Source organism: Dermacentor andersoni, chromosome 3 (assembly GCF_023375885.2).
Source record: "Dermacentor andersoni chromosome 3, qqDerAnde1_hic_scaffold, whole genome shotgun sequence".
Lineage (NCBI taxonomy): Eukaryota > Metazoa > Arthropoda > Arachnida > Ixodida > Ixodidae > Dermacentor > Dermacentor andersoni.
Genome location: NC_092816.1, coordinates 233,478,915 through 233,500,320, shown reverse-complemented (window position 1 = coordinate 233,500,320; position 21,406 = coordinate 233,478,915). Strand labels below are relative to the sequence as shown.

The following is a 21,406-nucleotide window of genomic DNA, read 5'->3' as shown; positions in this document are numbered from 1 at the left end:
GCCAACCCAGTGCCGCAAGTTGTATACCAGCTTCACCCATCCGGTAAGTGGCCGTTGTCCTGATGCCATCGTTATCATTTACATCATCCTCATTCCAGCTTTGTCACGTGACTCCCGTCATACCGTCGTCGTCAAGCCTTCTACGCCGACATAATGGCCGAGCTTGTATAATAGCTTGGCCCACTAGGTATTGCGCTCGTGGTCATGATGCCCTTCTGGTCGTTGGATGTTTGTTACATCGTCAACATTTTAGCTTTTTAATCCGACCCTCATCATGCCATCGTCGTCATGCATTCTGTTCATGCCGTTGACGTGATGTCCTTTTGGTTATTTTATCGCTATCATTACCACTTTTTCAAGTGACACGTGTTGCCGTCGTCACACTAACTTCGTCACACGATCTTTGTCACACAATCTTCGTGCTACAGCAGTCGTCACGCCATGATCGTCAGCCCATTTTCTATAGCTCTCGTACCATCGTCGTCATTGCGTCGTCGCCATGCCGTCCTTGTCACACCATTGTCGTGATGCGGTCGTTCCATCATCATCATTCTAACTTCGCCATCTCACTCTCGTCAGCCGTCATCGTCACACAGTCGTCGTCATAGCAATGTCGTGCCTTCATCGCCGTGCTGTCATTTTAACACCGTCATCATATCAGAAAGGTAATCTCATTGTGATCCTGCCCACATTGTCATACTGCCTTCGTCGTTCAAAGTCATTCCTTATAGGTCATTGGAGCGTGGTCATGCTGTCGTCATTCAATCGTGATAATGCGACCGTTGTCATGCAAACGCCTTCATTACAACGTCGTGAGACAGTTGCTGTCACGGATCTGTTCTCATATCGTCGTTGTGCCGTCGTGGCTGCCGTTCTATTCAGACATTCATTGAAATAACGTCGTCGTGGTCGTTCCATCACCGCCACTCGAGCTTCGTCATCTGACTTTTGTCATGTCGTCGTCACGCTATCGTCGTCGTACACTTGTAATCCCACTCTCCTCATACAGTTATGGTAGTGTCATCATTGCGCCGTCGCCATACCACCATTGTTATTCTAGTCATCCCACTCTCGTCATGCGATCGTCATTACACAGTCGTTCTCATATCATTGTCGTCTTGCCGTCATCCTCAACATGTCGTCTTAACATCGGCACCAGTTCAGAAACGCCAACCTATTGACGTCATGCCTTCGTCATTCGTTATTCGTCATTCCAACACAGCCATGCTATCGTCAATGAATCATGATTATACCGCCATTGTCATGCCATCGCTGTCATTGCGTCATCGTCAGACAGTCGCTGTCATGCATCAGTTGCCATACTGTCGGCTTCATGACATCGCGGCTGCACCATCGCCATCCCTATAGCTTCGTCATGCACTTGTCGTCAAACACTCGCCGCCGTCTGATTGTCCTTATGCCATCGTTGTAACGCTATCGTTATACCATCGTCATCATTTCAGAATCATCGCCTCGTTGTCACGGCTCCGTTGTCACAACGGCTTTGTTGTTCGATCAGTGCTCTCCAATCGTTGTCATTGCATCTTCGTCATACTGTCGTCATCATACCATCATGCTCACGAGCCACCTAGCTAAGCTAGTGGTACGCCCACGTGCGTCGACAACCTACTAAAATCTATGAGCACTTCGCTGAGCTGAACTGCGATAGGCGAAAGCCTATCTATGACTGCATCTGTTGCTGTTGTCTGAACTGTTCTGCGAACGGACGCTGCCGTGGCCGCCAGCATGGGATGCAATCACAGCCATATGGCTGCAAGGTTTGTCGCTGATGTACGAGCACCCTCACGCGCATGTCCGCGCTCTACCACGCGCCCACTCGCATAGCGCTACTGTCATGGCACCTCCTTTCCTTGCTCCCCTCTCCGGGGGCGCCTCCTCTCCTTGCTACCTTGGCCGGTAGTAACCACTTTCCTGCGTACACCACGGACTGCGCCCGGACACTCATGAGCCACTAAAGGCCTACGCTTTAATATCTAAAAATGACGACTACAAATGTTAAATAAACTTTACTTCAGTAATAGTAAGGCGTATTGCTGAATTCTCTGAATGCTAATCGCATCGTCGTCGACAGTGTTTGCGACATTGGTTCTGCCGTAATTTTAACTTCAAGACTTGCAAGAACCTGAGTTGCCGTTCAGGTGCGTTGCCACTTAAAACAACTCCTGTCCAATATTGCTTAGCCTGCATTTGTAGAAGCAACCTACACACTAGCGGTAGAACGGGCGCGAAAACGGCCTCGCGGCAGCTTTTCGTTCAGCGGGATGGATTGGCCTTGGACCGATTCTTCGCGCCTTTCCGCCGCGGCAAGCGATCCGTGAAAGTCTGAGACCTATGAGAGCGGCCCCTTGAGTAACGCGCGCGGGAGAAACTGGGGCTGAAACTTATAGCCGTTCCGGAAGCGAACCGATCACTTGGCCGGCAAAATTCTGCTTCCATCTGAGGCCGCGCTCAGAAACAGCGGGGTGGCACCGCAATTTATGAATACGTAACGCATCTCTCAGTCATATTGAAAGTGAACCCGTCGTTGGCTAAGAGCGAAACGGGTCAAGAGGTAATCTGCTTTGGGTTCTGTTACTGTGGCTTAGCTGATGGCTTGCGACCCTGGCTGCGTGTGCTGGTCGCGCGACCCCGGAGACACGCGTGCATCGCGCGCGCGTGCGTTGGTGGCTTCAGAGGCTTTCACTTGCCCTTGTCGTCTGCTTGGCGTTGCTATTTCGGTGTCGATCCCGGCTAAAAGTGCGATGCGCGTTCGAAGAGATGACGGAAAATTATTTGCACCAACCCTGCCGGTTTTCTAAGCAGACCTTTTGCAGGCTACGCTCTGAGCTGAAGGACACTCACATAAAAGCGTACCAGTGTTCATTCCACCGAGAGGAAGGAATTATGCCTAGCGGTTCATCGCCACCTGCCTGCAGCTCAGCAGGAAGCGAAGTATAAATCGGAATGGCCTTGATCTCTGTAGCTGACACTGCCCAGGAAGTTGCTCCCGCAATTACAGTGTTGGTCGGTAGAAGAGCTGGGTCAGCTTTCCCGTGACCGCCGCTTCAAAGCCAATTCCAATTAGATATTGGCATGGTGATATCGAATTCCCAGTGGTATCACCAGCGTGAATAGCTCGCAGATCGCCATTCAGCAGTCAGAAGGGTTCAACCTAGGCTGCTCCAGTGCTTCCTTAGTTCAGCTGATAAAACTGCAGAGTCAGAACGGGAAGATATCGTGGAGATCTCTTGTTTGGCTGCCCTTTTTGCACTTATAGTTCCGGAGTGCCGCACTTCCGTCCTCAATTTCACGGCATAGCGCGTACCGTCAGCTCCGCGCTCTTCGACCTTACTTTGGGCAGTCAGTGCAGGGCCAGTGTATTGCAAATGTTCGATTTCATGTTCCATTGTTTCTATCACGCGAAGCGCCCTAGGGCTGACCACAGCGGTAGTGGCGGCAAGCGAGTCACGGCGAAAAAAGAAGGAAAATTGATGTAGCCCGCTAGTAGATGCGGCCGTAAGAACCAGTTTACGAAGCGTTTGCAGTGCATTCCTGGTGCTTTCATCATGCAAGCTCCTGGTAGCAGACGACATAGCACTGCGCTCTGCCATATAATTTACGTTTGCGATGCCGCCTGTCGGCTGAGAATGAAAAAGCATGACACAAATTAATAACTTGAAGCGTTGCGTAAACTCGCGCAACGCACGTTTATATTTTAGAACTTACCAGATAATACTTAATTGATATTTTTGTCTAATTAACAAGCAGAAACATTCTGCAGTTCCTCGATTAACTCGTCATATGATGACGTACACTTCAGAGGCGGCGGCCTCTCGTCTATTTGTCTCGTCCTCCCTTTCTTCCACCTTCAACTAGAGAGTGGTCTATTTAGTGACGTAAGCGGCGAAGTGAACGGGTCGTTTTCGAACAGTTATAAGATTGCACATGCGGACACGGCCGACTTCTCGATTCATACTTGTATGCGGTCCAGCAGGCGCGCTCGTTTCTTACTATCATCTGCACGCGTCAGCTGTCGCTCGCGCTTGTTTTGGTCTTGTTCGTGCTTGCTTTGATTTCCATGCTTTAGGATTGCTTTTACAATAATGATTCTAAACCGGGACGTTCCAATGGAAAAGTTTTTGAGGACGGTGCGTCATATCCGATTCTGTACAAGGAGACGGACCATGAATACAATGACGCGGAGGTGACACCCAGTACCTCATTGTCCTTGCCTTTTGAACGCGGCGATGCCGCAACAGAAGGGAGCACGTGATTATGATAAGTGGCAATGATGTCGCCATCTTCATAAGGCATAACTCACGTTAAGAACGAACAACGTAAACACAGCGCTGATCTGTCGGCGGACGAAGGAAAACCCATGCGGCATCTCGCACCTAAACTCAGACTAAATGAGAGGAGGGGCCATTTTCACGCTGTCCCGTGACTACCGCGGCGGCTTGCCTCTAGTTTGTATGTTTTCCTTCCTCCATGGAATGGAGGAAGGAAAACTGAGGAGAGGCCTACCCCGTCCGCGCGCTAGGAGAAAAGTGCGGAGGCAATGACGGAGAAGGTTCTCTTTTTTGTTTTGCTGTAGCGGCCATCCATTCGGGCCACAATGGCGGCTTTGTTAAAATGCTGTGCGCTCACACGTGCTGCTCCATAAGTTTCGTACTGTGGCACAGGCGCCGTGTGGGCAGGTTTGCATTAGTCTCCGTGTTTCGTTGCGCTGTGTTATCTAGACCGTGCTCTTCCGGGTGCTGCTGTGGCTAGGTGGGACAGGAGGAACTAAAGCTCGTGATAAGAACGCGCATGCAACGCTGTACGCAATGGCTCGCGCCATGACAATGGCAACGGACAAAGGAATCTCCGCGGGAAATTTCGCCATCTTCGGCGCAATCATGCTAACGTGCCATCACCGGCCGAAACCGATGCATTTCAGAGTCTGTATATTTAACACCTTGCAGGTCAGTTATTCCTGCTTTTGACAGTGCATGGTGCATTTGTGTCACGCGGAACGTAGGTTATGCAAGAATGCATAGTCCTGGTTTTAGAACATTCGTGTTCAGTAACATCTTGTTTTAGTGCGCATTAAAACACATGTTACTAAACTGCGGCTTGTTTCTCCCAGTACTCGCGACAGCGCGAAGTCTTTTAAGCAGGACACGTTGAAGGTGCATGCTCACCTGCACAGGTGCACCACAACACACGAGCTGATACAGCGTTACGCAGAATATGTCCATTTTGCTGCCCTCGGCACCGTGCGCCGGCCAGTCGACGCTTCGTCTGAGAAGATGGGAAAGAAGCGGCTGCCTTTGACTAAGGAACGAATCCCCCCTCCCACAGGCGTATTTTATCTGTGCGCGTGAGAGACTTGCTCCGCGACAGCCGACCGGAGCAGACGTGTTGCGGATGGGCTCCGCCCCACACCAATAACCGGCAAGTCGTCCCTCTATACCGACGACGGTTGCTATCGGGCCTCCGGCCGCCTTGGTCACCTCCCACCGAACAGCCCGACGGGTTCGCCGCCGCCTGAGTGTACGTACTCCCACGCTATCTGGCCCGCCGATCGTGAGCCCAGCCGCTAAACCGGTTTCCAATCCGAATCTAAATTATTCGAAACGACTCTCAAGCTAACCCTTAATAATAAAGTAATTGAATTTTCCCAAACTGTCAAAACTCTCGGTGTTCTCTTCCATGAACATATCGCATGGAATCACCATACGGACCACATAAGCCATAAACTTTGCAGAGTTTTGGGTGTGCTGGGTCGGTGTCACAATATATTACCTGTAAAACAATACCTATTATTAAATAACGCTCTTTTTTCTTTGCATTTACACTATTGTTATCTGGTTTGGTCCACAGGCTCTAAAGCATCATTAAATAGTCTGGTAATACTGTAAAAAAATGCCCTGAGGTGTTTTGAAGGTGTATCGCATAACGCACACACTGCTTCATTATTCATAAAGTATAGAATTTTAAGACTGAACATTTATTATGAATATAAGCTCTTCTCAACTTCTAAATCAGAAATACGCAGAGGAAGCACCCTCTTACATACGTTGGCCGATTTGCAACCAAATCCGGCCAGTCACCTTACCCGACATACAGAGAATTGGTATGTACCATGTCCTCGTAGTAATTATGGAATGCGAACTTTACATTTCTGCCTTCCGAGTTTACTGAACAAATGGAAATAACGAATTGAAAATTTACGTAATTTGTCCAATACTGTTATACTACATAGAATGTGCTGAATGTACTCTTCATGTAATATTGGGTCCCTTTTGTGATAGTTAATTAATGTCATGCAATTATCTATTGCTTTCTTGTTTAATGTATTTTTTATATATTTTAGAGTTTTATTTCGCACTTTGCTGTGTCGGGCCACATGTGTGTTCCTTTTGTATTGTCGCTCTCCACTGCCTGTAATTTTATAATGAAACGTTGTTTTCCGGGTGATGGGGCCAGTCAAGCTGTTAAATGCAGCTTTTTTCGCATCACACGTAACCACGTCCATGTGCACATTTATGTACCTGCCATGTGGTTGAATAAATTCAAACTCAAACTCAAACTGAAATCTGCCTACACGGCCCTGCCGCGCAAGGTAGGGCCTGTAAAAGCACCGCGCCGACTGCTGAAATGGCCCCCGGAGATTCGTCCGATGGTCCGGTCCTTCCAACGGCCGCCAACGCAACCATAGTTGGTCAAACTCCATGACGAAGACTCCGGTATGAACTCTCGTGGTTACTTCTCCCAAGACCTAGACCTCCTGACATCGCCGTCTGATTCGGCTGCGAGCTTCCCTTCCCACGGTCCCGTGTGGGAGTACGTTCTCAGCAAGCATCGGGCGAAGAAGCTCTGCAGAGCCGCCCGGGAAACTCAGACCTCCTCATAATCGGAATCAGCCATATCCATGAGTGGCACTCCGTCCATCTCTAACCTTCTGTCCCCAGACATAACGGAAAGCCCCGTCCTCATCGCCCCAGACTGCCCCCCTACCAAAGGGAGATCTGAAGGTAGTCAACCGGCCTACGAGAAGCCTAGCCCTCAAGAGATACCCCAACCACGCTGTCGCGGCAGCAATCGTTAAGTCCTGCCAGAACCCCGCCCGCGTGGAGGAGAAATACGTCGTGCGCCCCCACACGGGCTCAAACATCCTGATAGTCAGCACCCCACACGAGGAGGCCGCTGACCAGATCTGCCAACTCACCCACCTGAAGCTGGACAACCAAGCCCACCCGGTGAGTGCATACGTCCCGTTCTCACCGCAAACCATCAAACGGGTCACTCACAGACTCGACCCCAAGAACACAAGGGAAACACTTATGAAAGCACTGTGGGTGCGGGACACCCGCATCAAGATCCTGGACGCCCGCACCTTGGGCGCATCTACAACGGCGCTGCTCACTTTAGAAGGCCCCAACTACAAAGCTGATCTACCACTGACGGTGTGAATACCCATGCCACCAGTATAGGCCGGCCCGGCAGTTCTGCGAAATGTGCGTGCAGTCGGGACACCGCCCAGATGTGTGTCCAAACCCCAACACGCCGGTTTGCCGCCGGTGCGGCATGCCAAACTCCTCCCCCCCCACCCATGTTTGCGAGCCGAAATGCGGGCTCTGCTGCGGTGAGCACGGAACCGGCACCAAAGAGTGCCCCAAGAGACTGAAGCCACCAAGAACGCTTCAGCTGCCACCCGCCCGCAACAACGCAGAGAAGAGGCTGTCTCGATCAACGGGATGGCCTCCCCAAAATCTACAATAACCGCTGGTTCAGCCGACCGCAGCCGCAGTTGCAGCCGATTTCGGAGCCGATTCATGTCTTGAACCCGAGCCCGACAGCAGCAGCCACACCCACCACAAATGAGGACACCGCCCACATGAATGCAGACAAAGAATCAGGAAACCGCCCAGGAGACAACCAAGCAGGTGAGCTGGGAAGGCAGGTGAAAGGACTCCTCTGCTCCTCAAACCGACATCCGAATCCCCAAACTACAAATTATTATAACAGCGCAAAATGCTAGGATAGCAGAACAAGGCATAAGCTCGCAGCGCTTATGCCCAAACCTGACAAAGTAATCAAACAAAACACCACGCTGCCACCCACGACACAGCCACAGCAACCCGACGAAGTAGTGACACACCAAATGCTACAGCGAACACTACAGGTCATGGAGACAAGAGTAGTCAGCTCCCTCACCGAAAATGTCACCCAACTATTCAGCATGCTTCAAGCCAAAATTGAAATCATAGCCGGCAACCTCGCGCACGTAACTGCTGCACAAAACTCATTCAATCAATACAGGCGCTGGAGCCTCAAGCCGAAAACGCGCCTGGTCACGCGATCAAGGTCTCTCCCGCTATCGTAGCCATGCCAGTTCCGTTGGGAGCGATGCAGGCCCGCCAGCCCACCTAGCCCCCCATTATGGCCGCAAGCCATAAGCCAAACAACACCGAACACATATAAACTTGGCAGTGGAACTGCAAAGGTTTCAGCCAAAAACAAGGACTCCTTAAGCAATACCTCTGCACCACCCCCATAAAACTCGACATTATCTGACTGCAAGAGATAGGTTCCGAAAGAACCCCAATGCTAGCCGGCTACTACACAATCCACGAACCCCACATGGCGACGGTTGCAATCCTCGTCGCGAAAGACATCAATGTCATTGAGCACTCTTTATCGGAACCGGACATTGAGCACATAGCCATAGAGATAGTGCACAATAAATGGGGCCGAAAAAGCACGTTTGTGTTTAACACGTACAAGCAACCAAAACCAGCAAAGGCCAATTTCACCAACCTCCTTTCCTTAGCAAATTGACTGGCGCAAGCTAACCAGCTTATCGTAGTTGTGGGTTTCAACTCCCCCCACCATGACTGGGGGTATCAGCCAAACTGAGCAAGAGGAGTGGCAGTCGCGCGTGCAATACAAACCCTCCGACTGGAACTCCTCACCGACCCTTTATATTCGACCAGGGAAGGCAACAGTGTCAACCGTGACTCCCGCCCAGACCTCACCCTGACGACGAACGTCACCGACGCCACGTGGGCGAAGCTAGGAGAAACCCTGGGCAGCAACCACTTCATACTCAGCACGTCCATATCATCTTCGAAAATTAGAAAGGGTATGCGCACCGCCCATATCACCACTGGCCCAAATTTTGCAATGCACCCTTCGCGTCAGGTCCCTTCCAGTCCATACACGTCTGGAGCGAAGACATCAGACAAGCATACAGGACAGCAACAGAAACAATACACCGCACACCGGAAGCTCCAGAAGTAGACCGCCAACTACTCAAGCTATGGCAGAAGCGTGGCCGGCTCATGGGAATATGCAAAAGACAACGCGTAAACAGACCCCTCCGCCTGCGGATTGCACAGCTCACGGAGGAAGCTCGCAAATACGTCATCAACCTACCACAGCAAATTTGGCAACAGTTCTGCGAGTCACTGCGGGGAACGCTGGGAACTTCCCGTACCTGGTGTTCGATAGCGACCCTTTTCATGCCATCACTCAAGTTCCCGGACCACATCCAATCGCCGTCGCTTTCCAAATATGGTGCGCGGGGGCGCGTCTACCACGCTACCGGACCCGTCAAACAGAATGGCGACCTCCACCTCGTGCGCTGCACGTCGAGCTATTGTCACCCCCCCCCCCCTGCTTAACTCTTCCCGAAAGTCCAACGGGAGGCTGGCACGATTCCAGGTAGTTGATCTCGGTCCCAAGCAAAGCTGTTTTGCGGCTCTGGAAGGTCGTTCGAGAATAACCCGCCTCCTCCAGCTGAGAGCTTACAGGCGAGGAGGCCACGGTGGGGGCAAGTCAACCATCGGACGATGGAGCCCTTGGAGCGTCCCCATTGGCCGAATGTGACGGCACTTGCTGGGGTGCATACCATTGGAGGAAAATTACGACACCTGAGCTGGCTCGACGATTTGCCGAAAATGACGTGACCCCGAGAGAGCGAAGGGTTTAAAAGCGAGATACAGGGAGAATAATTCTTTGTTTCATTCTTCTTGCCACGGGCCGCAGCGCCCGATTTGCTGCCGGCCGTCAATGACTTTTTGACAGTTCATTACATTGCATTATAACTGTAAATAATGTAAATATACCTTCAGTTCTCAAAATTCTCCTCAACGTCGGCCAACTCCCGCACTCAACGGCAAGATCTAATACTGGGAAAGTCTGCGGAACCTCATCGATCCCTCTAAATCAAAATCACAACGTACACGTACCCTGAAAGGCATTGGTCACCTCTTCCCGGTAGACGATGCAGCACTGCTTCAGTCTCTAAGGGACAAATGCATCGGTACTAGTACCGCCCCACCATGCTCTGCGACCTACCAGGGCAAAGATAATCCTGCACTGAACGCTCCCATCTCTAAGGCCGAGGTGCGGGTGCAGCGAGGTCGCGGACAGGCTAGCTCGAGGTCACACAAACCGAGTGGCCACAATCCTCGATTCCACAACCACCGTCCCCGCGGCTTACGACGCGATACTTCGATACCTGCGCAAACAATTACAGCTTTACCCCCCCCACCCCACAATGGGCTAAACGCACAGGAAGCGCGGGACTGGAGACAGCTCCAGACCAACACTTTCCCCAACTTACACAAATACAGCATCTTCTCAGTACACTGCAAATACGCATGCCCCTTTTGTAACGAACAGCCCACTGACTATCACGTCACGTGGGGGTGTACGGGCCTCAAACCGCCAGACATACAAACACAACAGACACAGGAGCAGTGGGAGGCCACCCTGTCGAGCCCTGACCTAGACACTCAGCGCGGACTGGTAATGCGGGCGAGAGCAGCCGCCAAGGCCACTAGGGTTTTGAACTGAAGACACCATTCGCTTTGAAAAAGACGTCTAAGTGCGGCAACGGGTTGGATGGGCTCCACATCTGCTCCGCACATAAGCTACATTTTAGCGAAATCACCTGGGCGTCCAGATTCTACGCAATGATCGTGTGTCTGAAGCCAGCCAGAGCACGTTAACACCGAACTTGAGGGTGTAAGTGTTATATTTTGCATTTTACGGTCACATGAAGCTTTCAAGCGGGGCCGCCCCGCTAAACCCACTACGCTAGTGGCGAGGCCTAGCAAAGGCTTGGCCCGCCACGCTGCTGCAGATTGCGAAGGCGATGCTCAATACTGATGCTGGCAAATCCCACAAATCGTCCACCATGGTCCTGGAGGACGGGGACATGGAAATTTCCGAATCGCAAGGACTTCTTCCGGCCGCTGAGGAGAACGAAGACGACAATGAGCGTTGGATCAATGTTACCCCTCGTGCCCGTCATCGTCGGCTGCAGACACGCTCGACCACGCCTCAACTATCCCGAACGCCACCGAAGCCCGTTCTCCGCCAAAACCGACCGGCGATGCGCAAGCCCCGACAACCCCCCCCCCCCTTCCTGCCGATCATTGCAAGCTGGCGGTTCATCCACGGAACGGCCTGCAGCTCAACAAGGTGAGCCCAGGCAAGTTAGTAGACGCCATCACAAATGAGGCAAAGCTACAAATCGGCTCCACTGGATTCAAAATACGCATCGATGAAGGCCAAAACATTCTTGTTCTGAGCACTGCCTCAGAAGCTACGGCCTCAGCACTAAACAAGATGCAGAGAATTACAATTGGTGCAACAGCATATGATATTGAATAGTACGGAATTTCCCCCGTTAACTCTTGCGAAGGCGTGATATACAACATTCATCATAACACCACGCCCGAAATCTAACTTAAACGCATTGAATCTTCCGGATATGAGGCGCTAACATGTAGAAGACTCGGAAACACAAGAACCATGGTACTCACATTCCTGGGAAAACCAGTACCATATTACGTCGAATTTTCTGGCCTTCTACGGTGCTACCTCTACAGGGGAGCCATGCTATATTGCCGAACCTGCAACGAAACAGGCCACAGAGAGGACGTATGCACGCGGCCCTCGGCCACACCCAAGTACAGGTGTGTGGCACTTCGCTAGCAACGAAGCAGCACGAGTGCCACCCTCGGTGCTCTCTGTACGGCGGGAATACCCGACGGCAGCCAAAACCTGCCCCAACAGATTCCTGCCACCCGTCAACCGCCGGAAACCGCAGCAGGCCCTGAGAGCAAGCTCCTAGTCTCCGAGGCAATGCGGCGAGCGCTCAGCATCCCCCAAGTCGCAGTCCCCGAAACGACGCGCAGCTGTCCTGGAGAGGAGCAGTTCCAGGCCGCGTTCCGGTTCCGGTTCCAGACGCAGGACCTCATCGCGACGACGGACGCCATCCCATGACAGGACCTCGAGCAATGGTTGTTCCGCAAGCGGCAGGAGGGGAATCAAGGGAGCAGCGCAGGTCACGCAGCAGGTGAGCTGGGTACAGGTTGTTTCTCCCAAAGCTCGTCCACCCCTCCCGTTGACACAGAGCTGGCACAGGCACACGCCCACATTACCAGTCTCACTGAAGAGACCGCAACACTCAAAGCAGAAATCACTAGCGCACACGTGGAATACGTAGCACCTAACGATGAATTGTTTGGAAGAAATAGCACTACCCCTACACAAAACACTTCAACCCCACCCCCTGAGAAGCGGAAACGGGAAGAGCAGTCTGCGCACACCGTCACTTCAAATCCGACACCGCAACGAGCAACCACGCAGCCCACTACACAGCAGGGAGTCATACCCGTCCAATAGGCCACTCTCCAGAAGGTAGAGGAGGTAGTAGCAAAGGCCATTCAGAGCCTTCAGACATCCCCACAAGCTACTATGCAACAACTCACAGCTATACAAATGTCAGCGGCACAACAACAATAATTTGCAACTCAACAACAGCACTCTAACACTCAGTTAGTGGAACGCATCCTGAGACTAGAGGAACGCATACTAGCACTGGAAGCTCGTCAAAGCCGGCGCCCCAAGAAGACAGCTCATGAGACCCTACCAGATTTGCCAGATTCTCTGGGTTCCCCAGAACCCCACCTTGTGCACGCATCACTACCCCTTGATAACCAAGATGGCTCCTCCTCAACATATAGGCAGTACGCGCGGGGGCTCCCCCAACCGAAACCACACTGTGGCAGTGGAATTGCCGGGGCTACAAGAACAAGTATTGATCACTGATACAATAAATCGCTAGATCAACGAGGCCACCTGAAATCATCGCACTGCAAGAAACGAACACAGACATCCGCCTACCCGCATACGTCACGTATGGCTTAAAAGGACGTCTTGTTGGGCGAGTTGGTCACAATTCATCTTGGGTACTAGGCGAGAAAACACACACGACACAAGGAAGGAGACGGGGGCGCTCTGTCCCGTCTCCTTCCTTGTGTCGTGTGCGTTTTCGCGCCTAGTACCCAAGATGTCACGTATGGTACGAATACATGTGACAGCCGTCACACCCTGGCCAGTAAGAAGTTAGTAGCCGTTCAACACCATCTCCAACAATCCAAACAGCTTGCCATTCTGCTCGAAATTATCCCACAGACAACAAAGAAGAAGAAACGTCTACTGTCGGCCGACAACCGCGCCATCGTTCCTCGGACAGATTTTGGAGCAAGCCACGCACGCAGCAGGCAACCATCCGCTTCTAATAGTAGGCGACTTCAATGCAGCCCACCCCCTCTGGGGTTATACGTACACCAACGCCAGGGGAAACCTGCTTCACAGAGGTATTGAGGACATGAATCTCACACTCGTCAACGATTCAAAAAATAGCACGAGGCTCGGCACAAGTGTCCAAAGAGACACAAACCGCGACTTAACCCTCAGCAGATGTATCCCCCAAGCTTGCCGGACCAATATGGAGGAGTACCTAGGCAGCGACCACGCGCTACAAGCCACCACTCTAAATGTGCTTGAATACAAAGCCAGGATAGGCACTGGTCGCCTCACGGATTGGACCAAGCTGCGGGAGATAAGAGAACAAAGAGCTACAAACGAACAGAGCCAACAGCTTCAGTCAATTCAGTACTGGATGACTCAGCTTCACCAGGATGTGAAGGCGCACAGCAAAATGCTTGAAACATCCATCACCATTCCGAGCATCGAATATCGCTTGTTCCACATGTGGGAAGCCCGGCGTAGCCCGCTGAAGCGTTGGAAAAGGCAAAGATTAAATCGTAAGTTCAAAAGGCGAATCGCACTACTTACACAAGAGGCTGTGGATACTCTACCATGCTATGCCGAGAAAATTGGCTATCCTTCTGCAACAGCTTGAGAAAAGACTGATTAGTTCCAAGACGTGGAAGTTATTGAGGTATTTAATCAACCCGGCCAGCAGCAAAACGGAATCCCATCACAATATGGCTCGAGTAATCCACACGTTTTCAGGAAACGAGGCGGATCTCTCTTTGACTCTCAAAGCCGAGTACTTCCCCTTACAGCGATCGGAGCCTCTGCCACTCTACACCGGCATACCTAACGAGCTCCTAGATGAGCACATTCATCTACATGAAGTGACAGCGGCGATAATGGGCTTGAGATGCCACACAGCCCCGGGAATGGACCAAATTCCCTTTAAGCCACTTGTAAATTTTGACAGCCCCTCGCTACTAGAGCTTACCGCACATCTTAACGAGGTATGGATGGAAGGAAACCTTCCCAAGGACTGGGAAACGGCGGAGGTTCGTCTGATACCGAAGCCAGGCAAGACACCAGCCATTGAGAACCTACGACCCATCTCCCTCACTTCGTGTGCAGGAAAGCTCCTAGAGCTCATCGTTCTCAACCGGCTACAACCATTCCTGGAGGACTCGGGGAAACTTCCAACAATGATGATAGGATTCCGTCCACACCTCTCAACTCAATACATCCTACTTCATGCTGAAAGAGGAGGTGATTGTAGCAGCGACACGCAACACCCCACTGCTATCTTCGCTTTAGATCTTAAAGAGGCGTTCGATAACATCAAGCATACAGCAATCCTACAGAAGCTAAACACGCTGGGTTGTGGGGCCAGGACGTATTCCTATATCACAGATTTCCTCTCAGATAGAAAAGCCATCCTAAAGGTCGGGGACCAAGCCACAAACCCCTTCCTACTGGGCGGGCTCGGCACACCACAGGGCGCAGTGTTATCCCCTCTCCTTTTTTCAATATCGCCAGAATAGGCCTTCCGCCGCTCCTCCATAACATCCCGGGGATCCGGCATGGCCTATATGCCGACGACATTACCATCTGGTCGTCCACAGGGTCTATCGGGGATTGGAGAACCACTTGCAGGAAGCTGCAGACGTGGTGAGCGACTATGCTAAATCATGCCGCCTCAGCTGCGCCCCCCAAAAGTTGGAGCTACTCCTGGTCTGACCGCGAAAGAAGCACGTACCCGACACGCCCACTATCAACATACAACTGGAGGGACACACCATCGTTCCGTCTCAGAGCGTAAAGATATCGGGAATGGTTTTCCAGTCGGATCGCACCAACACAATATTAATTCGGAAGCTTAAGAATACAACAGCCCAAGTTAACCACATGATCCGGTGAATAATAACTAAGGCAAGAGGCATGGGGGAGGTCGAGACGCTTCGGCTTGTCCGAGCCTTTGTCGTGTCTCGAATAAGTTAGGCTATTCCATACGCACTACTCAACGCAACGGAACTCAACAAAAATCAACAGAATGATCACAAAGCCATATAAGCAGGCGATGGGGCTGCCGATCAGTACGTCCACAGAACGCCTACTACGACTAGGTGTGCACAACACGACCGAGGAGCTGATCGAGGCACATTTATCCAGTCAGCGAACAAGGCTGGCGGTTAAGGAAGCGGGGAGGTCCATCCTCTTACATGTGGGGCTCTCTGCCCCTCTTAGCCATCGGCCGCCTCAGATTGTGAGCTTACACCATGCCATCCGGAGCAACATCACCGTACGAGCTCTTCCTCGCAACATGGACCCAGCGCACCACGCAGAGCGAAGGGAGACCCGGGCCTTGGCCATACACAAGCCATACGGAACTTTACCCTCTACAGCCTACACGGACACGGGGTCTTACCCTAGACGCGCAGCCACAACAGCCATCGTAGTTGTCAACGAAGAACATCGAGCAGCATTTCGCTCACGCGAAACAATCTCCTCCAAGCCGAGGAAGCGGCCATAGCCCTCGTGTTCTCCCAAACAGAGGTTGAAGTCATAGTGACCGACTCCCAACAGGCGTGCTGCAACTTTGCTAGCGGCAGAATTCGTTCCACTATGCCCCAGATCATCAATAAAAAGCCGCCATCGAGATCAGCCATGATCATCTGGGTGCCAGCTCATCACGGCATTCCTGGCAACGAGGTCGCGAACCACGTGGCTCGAGATTTTACCCACCGAGCCGACGCCGAGGAATCTGAACCCTAGCGCATGCACCCTCTAGTCTCGTACCAAGACATCATACAGCACTACAAGCTAACCCACAGAACATATGCACCCCCACACGTCACTACCAAGAGAGCTGCAGCGATTCCTCTGAGCTCTACAGGTTAATACATTCCCCCACCCAACCAGAAACCCACCTCATAGCCCCTACCCAATTCTCTTCGCAAAGCCGCTTCTGCGCAGAGCCCGGGTTCCTCAGGCACATAGTAGGGAGTTGCAGAGCGGCACCATTAAATCGTCCGAACCCTTACCCCAACAACGAGCTTTGGGGGAGCGCCTTGGCCAGCCTCGACCTCGAGTACCAGCAACGGCTAATTGCGAGGGCCCAGGACGCGGCCAGAGTTCAAGGCATTCTGGAATGAGGACGCCTCTGCAACGCTGCATTCACCCAATAAAAATGTTTATTCTCTCTCTCTCACTCCATTCGCTGTACATTTTTCCTCCGTATTTTTTCTCTCTTTTGTGAATAAACGTATGTTACTACTAGTGCGCGTGAGAAGCAGAGAATTGAAGGTTAGCGGATGTGCTGCAAGAGTGAGCAAGGCTCACAGACCCTACGCCTGCGAACACATCAAACGGCTGTTCCATGGTCGCACGTAAGCCGGTTCTATGCGCATGCTCTTCTGCCCCGTGCGCCGGCTATCGCGAAACTTTGGTTCCGTGAAGCTTCACTTACTCTGGGAAGAAGGCACCTCAGGCCGCCGTCACTAGATAGTTTTAGAATAGAAATGGCTTCAAAGCCACTGCGCAGGCGCGAGACGCAAATTACGTTTGGGTTTTCCGTTGGGCACGCTATTTCGCTGATTCCGCGGGAGCCCCAAAATATGCCCAAAAAGATTTGCGTAAACCAACATGGCGGCATCCACCGAAGCGATGGCTCTAACCTAGCACGAAACTGGGCTCAATTCGTAGTAACGCGTGAAGTTCACAAGATAAGAGAAGTGACTGCGGTTATCACTTTCTCTCAACTAGCGTGTGTTATGAAGATTGATTAAGTAGACGCCGCTGATTCCGAATTCGATTTTGGATTTTATGGCTCGTAGGCCTAAGACGCCTTACTTGGGCTGGCGAAGGCACGTAACGTTGGTTACTGAAAACTAAGCGCAACTAATTGTTTGCTGCTAATAGAATAAACTCTAAATTGTAAGTAAATGATAAAACACGAAAGTCAAAATTACTATTCTGATCATAAAATCGTATATTTTATTTAATTATTTTTAATAGCTTTTCCTTGACGCCGTAGTGGCGCTATCAGCGCAAGACGCTATCCGCAAACGCAAAGCCCTATTCTAAAACTCTTCATTCCTACGTGTCCCAACCCTAACACCCTCAAAGCTCTTTGGGGCCCCTAACTATTGGGGCCCCTATACTAAATCTCTCTGATGAATCTGAACGCGGAGTCAGAAATGACATTCTGCCTCCTGGCCGGCGCGCTCTCGTAGTGATGCGGGGCCACCCGAAATTTATTCAATAAAGCACGACGACTCCTCAAGCCACAGCGATAATATGTGTTTGCGCTCATAAACTGCAAATGGATCACAAATGGCTCGGCGTGTCGTACGTGTGTCCAGTGCGTCAGTGCAGTGAGAATGCGTATATTTTTTTTTTTTCGTATCGCCAGACGCATAGCTCGCAAGTCCGTCTGAGAGCCCCAGGAAGCCCAAGCAGAGAAGAGCGAGTAGTAGAAGGCAGCGATAAAGGTGACCTTTTTTAAAAACGCTCAAGAACTGGGCAGATGCCGGTACCTTCGCTTGATGAGAATAGTTCAGTTAGCTGGCCTTATAAGGCATGTTCATTTTCATAAAAGCCGGTAAATGCAGCCAACTCGACCTCTCGGCCCAACTTACGAAGTTCATTGCGAACTTCTTTCAACATGACTTCGGCAATAGTAATGCAATGAGACACCGCGATTGCATTATTGAGTACTGCTGCGGAGCGCGTGCGTCCGAGAAGCCCGGTTGCGTGCAGCGCGGCGTGGTTTCGCGTGAAATGTAGACTGTTTCCGCGCGCGCCCACCGGGGGTGTGGCCCGGCACCAGAGTAGCGCGCTGCATTAAGTTTCATGTTTTGTTATATGCTGTATGCGTTGACCGGCGTTGGTGATACGCGGGTATCAGCGATTTCTCTGGAGCGTTCGATGGCTGTGCCTTTCTGCCCATTTCAAGACGTGCATTGCACTGCGAGTGATAGTGGCGTCGCCGCCCCCTGTAGCGATGGGCTCTAAAAAAATGCATTCATTAATAATAATAAAACTAAATAAACTTGCATTTTCTTAACTCTTCACGAATATATAAAAATGACTAGCAATTTTACTTTCGTTGAATGAATCTAACTGTGTCTCGCTTGAATTAAAAAACGCGTTTTTCTTTCCCAATGTTTGTTCGCTCCAAACATAGTCGCGCTTCAATCGCTTCTTCCATAACCCCCCATGCTGATGTCGGTGACAATTTGTACTGAACCGTTTTTCACCCGAAGCTTCGCGACCTATTTGAATCGACCTTGCATTACATTGCTACCGCATATTATTACACCAGGTGGCACGCCATATAGGAGCTCATTGGTAGTGGTATAAAGTAGATTAAGAAGGTTTGAAGAAGGAAAATTCAAGGCCATTCCACCCTACAGTGTCAAATCGATGCACGTACGCCGCTGGGTGGTCGGTTAGAACTGATCAGTGTGGCATCGCAAGCGATATGTCGGCAACACTAAACGCGTAAATTACTCCCTTTTCGGTCCCGACACATCCACATCAATCTTATTGACAACGACCGGATGGGTAGTTTCATTGCAACTAGCCCATGCAACGTGAGTAGCCATGAACCTTAAAGGACTTTGAGCCATCGCATTTTTTCTTGCTTACAGGGGTATGAGCCATTACTTACAGGGGTATGAGCCCTTGACTGCTTTCGACATGCTGTTGCGCATGTTGCATGCGTGACCTGAAATAATGTAAGCACTGTTCGCTTCACTTTCCTGAACGCTTGCAGCCTCTATCTCAGGCTGTGAGCTGTTACATTTTACAGCGAATCTACATGCAGAGTGTGCCACATAACTTGAGCCAAGAATTTAAAAATGAAAGGCATGTCGGAAGGGAATTGAACCGAACGCATACTATTCGCAATAGCCTATAGTAACTCAGACAATTTTCCCCACAACTCACTAATTAATTAAGTTTAGTTACCCAACTTTCAATTATTGGCTGAGGACCCCAAGTATAATAGACAAATTTGTAGAGCACCTTCAGAAACCACTGATAGAGTTGTTTATTTTACGATACGTCTCACGTAGTCCTTTTTTTCTGACTTGCAAATAGAGCCCGCGAAATATGAAATAAGCCACGTGGCGGAGCGTTTGCGCAGTGGTATTGTGCTGCTCTCAAGCGTGCGTTCGGTGAACAAGGTCGGCTGCATCGTGACTGGCGACGAGGGAGCGGCAGGCCATGCTTTATCTCATCGGCAGCGCTCCGCCAGCACCATGCTTTTTCGCCGCCATCTGACGGGAGCAGACCAGGATGTCAACGCGTGCAGCAACACTACAGCCACAATTCACTTCCGAAGTTGATCGCATAACTATTGTGCTCGTTACATTTGTTTCGTTGCTGTGTCACCATGCTGAATAATACTACGATAGCTCGAATAGTGAAAGCTTCCAGTTGAATTCAAAGTGCATATCTGATAAATACGGGACTCGATTGCGTACGGACTCTATTACTCAATATTTCTCACTTCCAAGAAATAGGAGAAGAAACATGGAGGAAACAGACGATTCGAAACTTGATGCACACCCTGAAATAGGCGTATTGCTACCTGATAGTCATTTCAAGTGGACAACCTATATATGTAAAAGAAGTGTTTTCCCAAGCTTCTGCGTGGCTATATCCGACACTTGAAGCGACTGGCTGAATATGCACTTGTGCTTTTCGCATCAGTCGTTGTATAGCAAAAGTATAGTGCCGCCGTACTGAATGTTGAATATTCCATAAAAATTTTACATTACATTGTCTAATGTATAGAATACCTAAATGCGAAGCAGAAGTATTTGATTCGAATGCGAAATCTGAATCCTACATATTCAAGATAATTTGACGGCGGAAGTTCTCAGTCAGGGAGGTCACGAGGCAGAAAGAAACTGTCTGAAAGGGCGACATGAAGGAAAACCTAAATTTCCATGAACCCTGTAAGGGCTGCCAGGAATTTCCGAGTGGCCGGTTGCGGCAGGTTTTGCAAGCAGTAACCACGCTAGAGAAGTCTGGCAGAAGTCGCGGTCAAGTTTAACAATATTTATCTATTCGCTAATTACACGCCTCGAGACCCTTTGTCGCCAACGACCGCACACCCTGAATGGTAACTCCGAGGAACTGCACCATGAAATACAGCTGCCACCAGCCCCTCGTCAAAAATACCTTCCAATGTTAATCATAACGAAACTGCCCCTCCACTCGAAGGAACCTAGTAAACAGTACTGTAAGATGTGCACCACCGATCTCGCCTGATTGGCACTACCAGTCTAAAACCCTATGAACAATGTGATCACCAAAACTCTATCATGTCTGCTGCAGAACCACTGCTTCTTCAAGAAGATACTCACCGGCGAAAGTCGTTTGTAGCAGAAATGACGTTCCATGTGCTCTGACCATCGCACAGTGCGTTTTGCGGTGACGGGGCGCCTGCGTTGTGAGCGAACTCCACACTGTCGTTGCAGAATGAATCCACCTGCACGGCGTGCACCGTCAGTACATACAGTGAACTCCTAATAAACGAACATAGTTTAAGCGTAAATTTAGGCTTACGGGAACAGGAAGAGTGCCTCAAATTTGCCTCTTAAGCAGTGAGAGCAGGGAAAACAGGACTACCGACACGGGAAAACACAGAAACAACAAACCCTAACTTCTAGCGACGCTTTACCACGACAAACGTCGAATGCGTTCTTTCTTCTAGGCTGTGTTTTGACCCCCACTCCTCCCCCCAAAAAACATTCTGGTTTAGATTAAGGACAATTAACGCAAAACATACAGTAGTGTTATGCATTTTGTGGAGCGATTCGGCAAACAATCT

The 21,406-nt window shown here is 50.6% G+C and overlaps 1 protein-coding gene across 1 annotated transcript in view; it reads right to left on the bottom strand.

Annotated features, from left to right (window-relative positions):
• LOC126535878 (calcium-activated chloride channel regulator 2-like) overlaps positions 1 to 21,406 on the bottom strand; it is a 252,859-nt gene that overhangs the window by 158,166 nt on the left and 73,287 nt on the right. Inside the window, exon 5 of the mRNA XM_072287019.1 lies at positions 20,940 to 21,064. Within this exon, the coding sequence (XP_072143120.1) occupies positions 20,940 to 21,064 (125 nt within the window). The remainder of the gene's footprint in view (positions 1 to 20,939; positions 21,065 to 21,406) is intronic.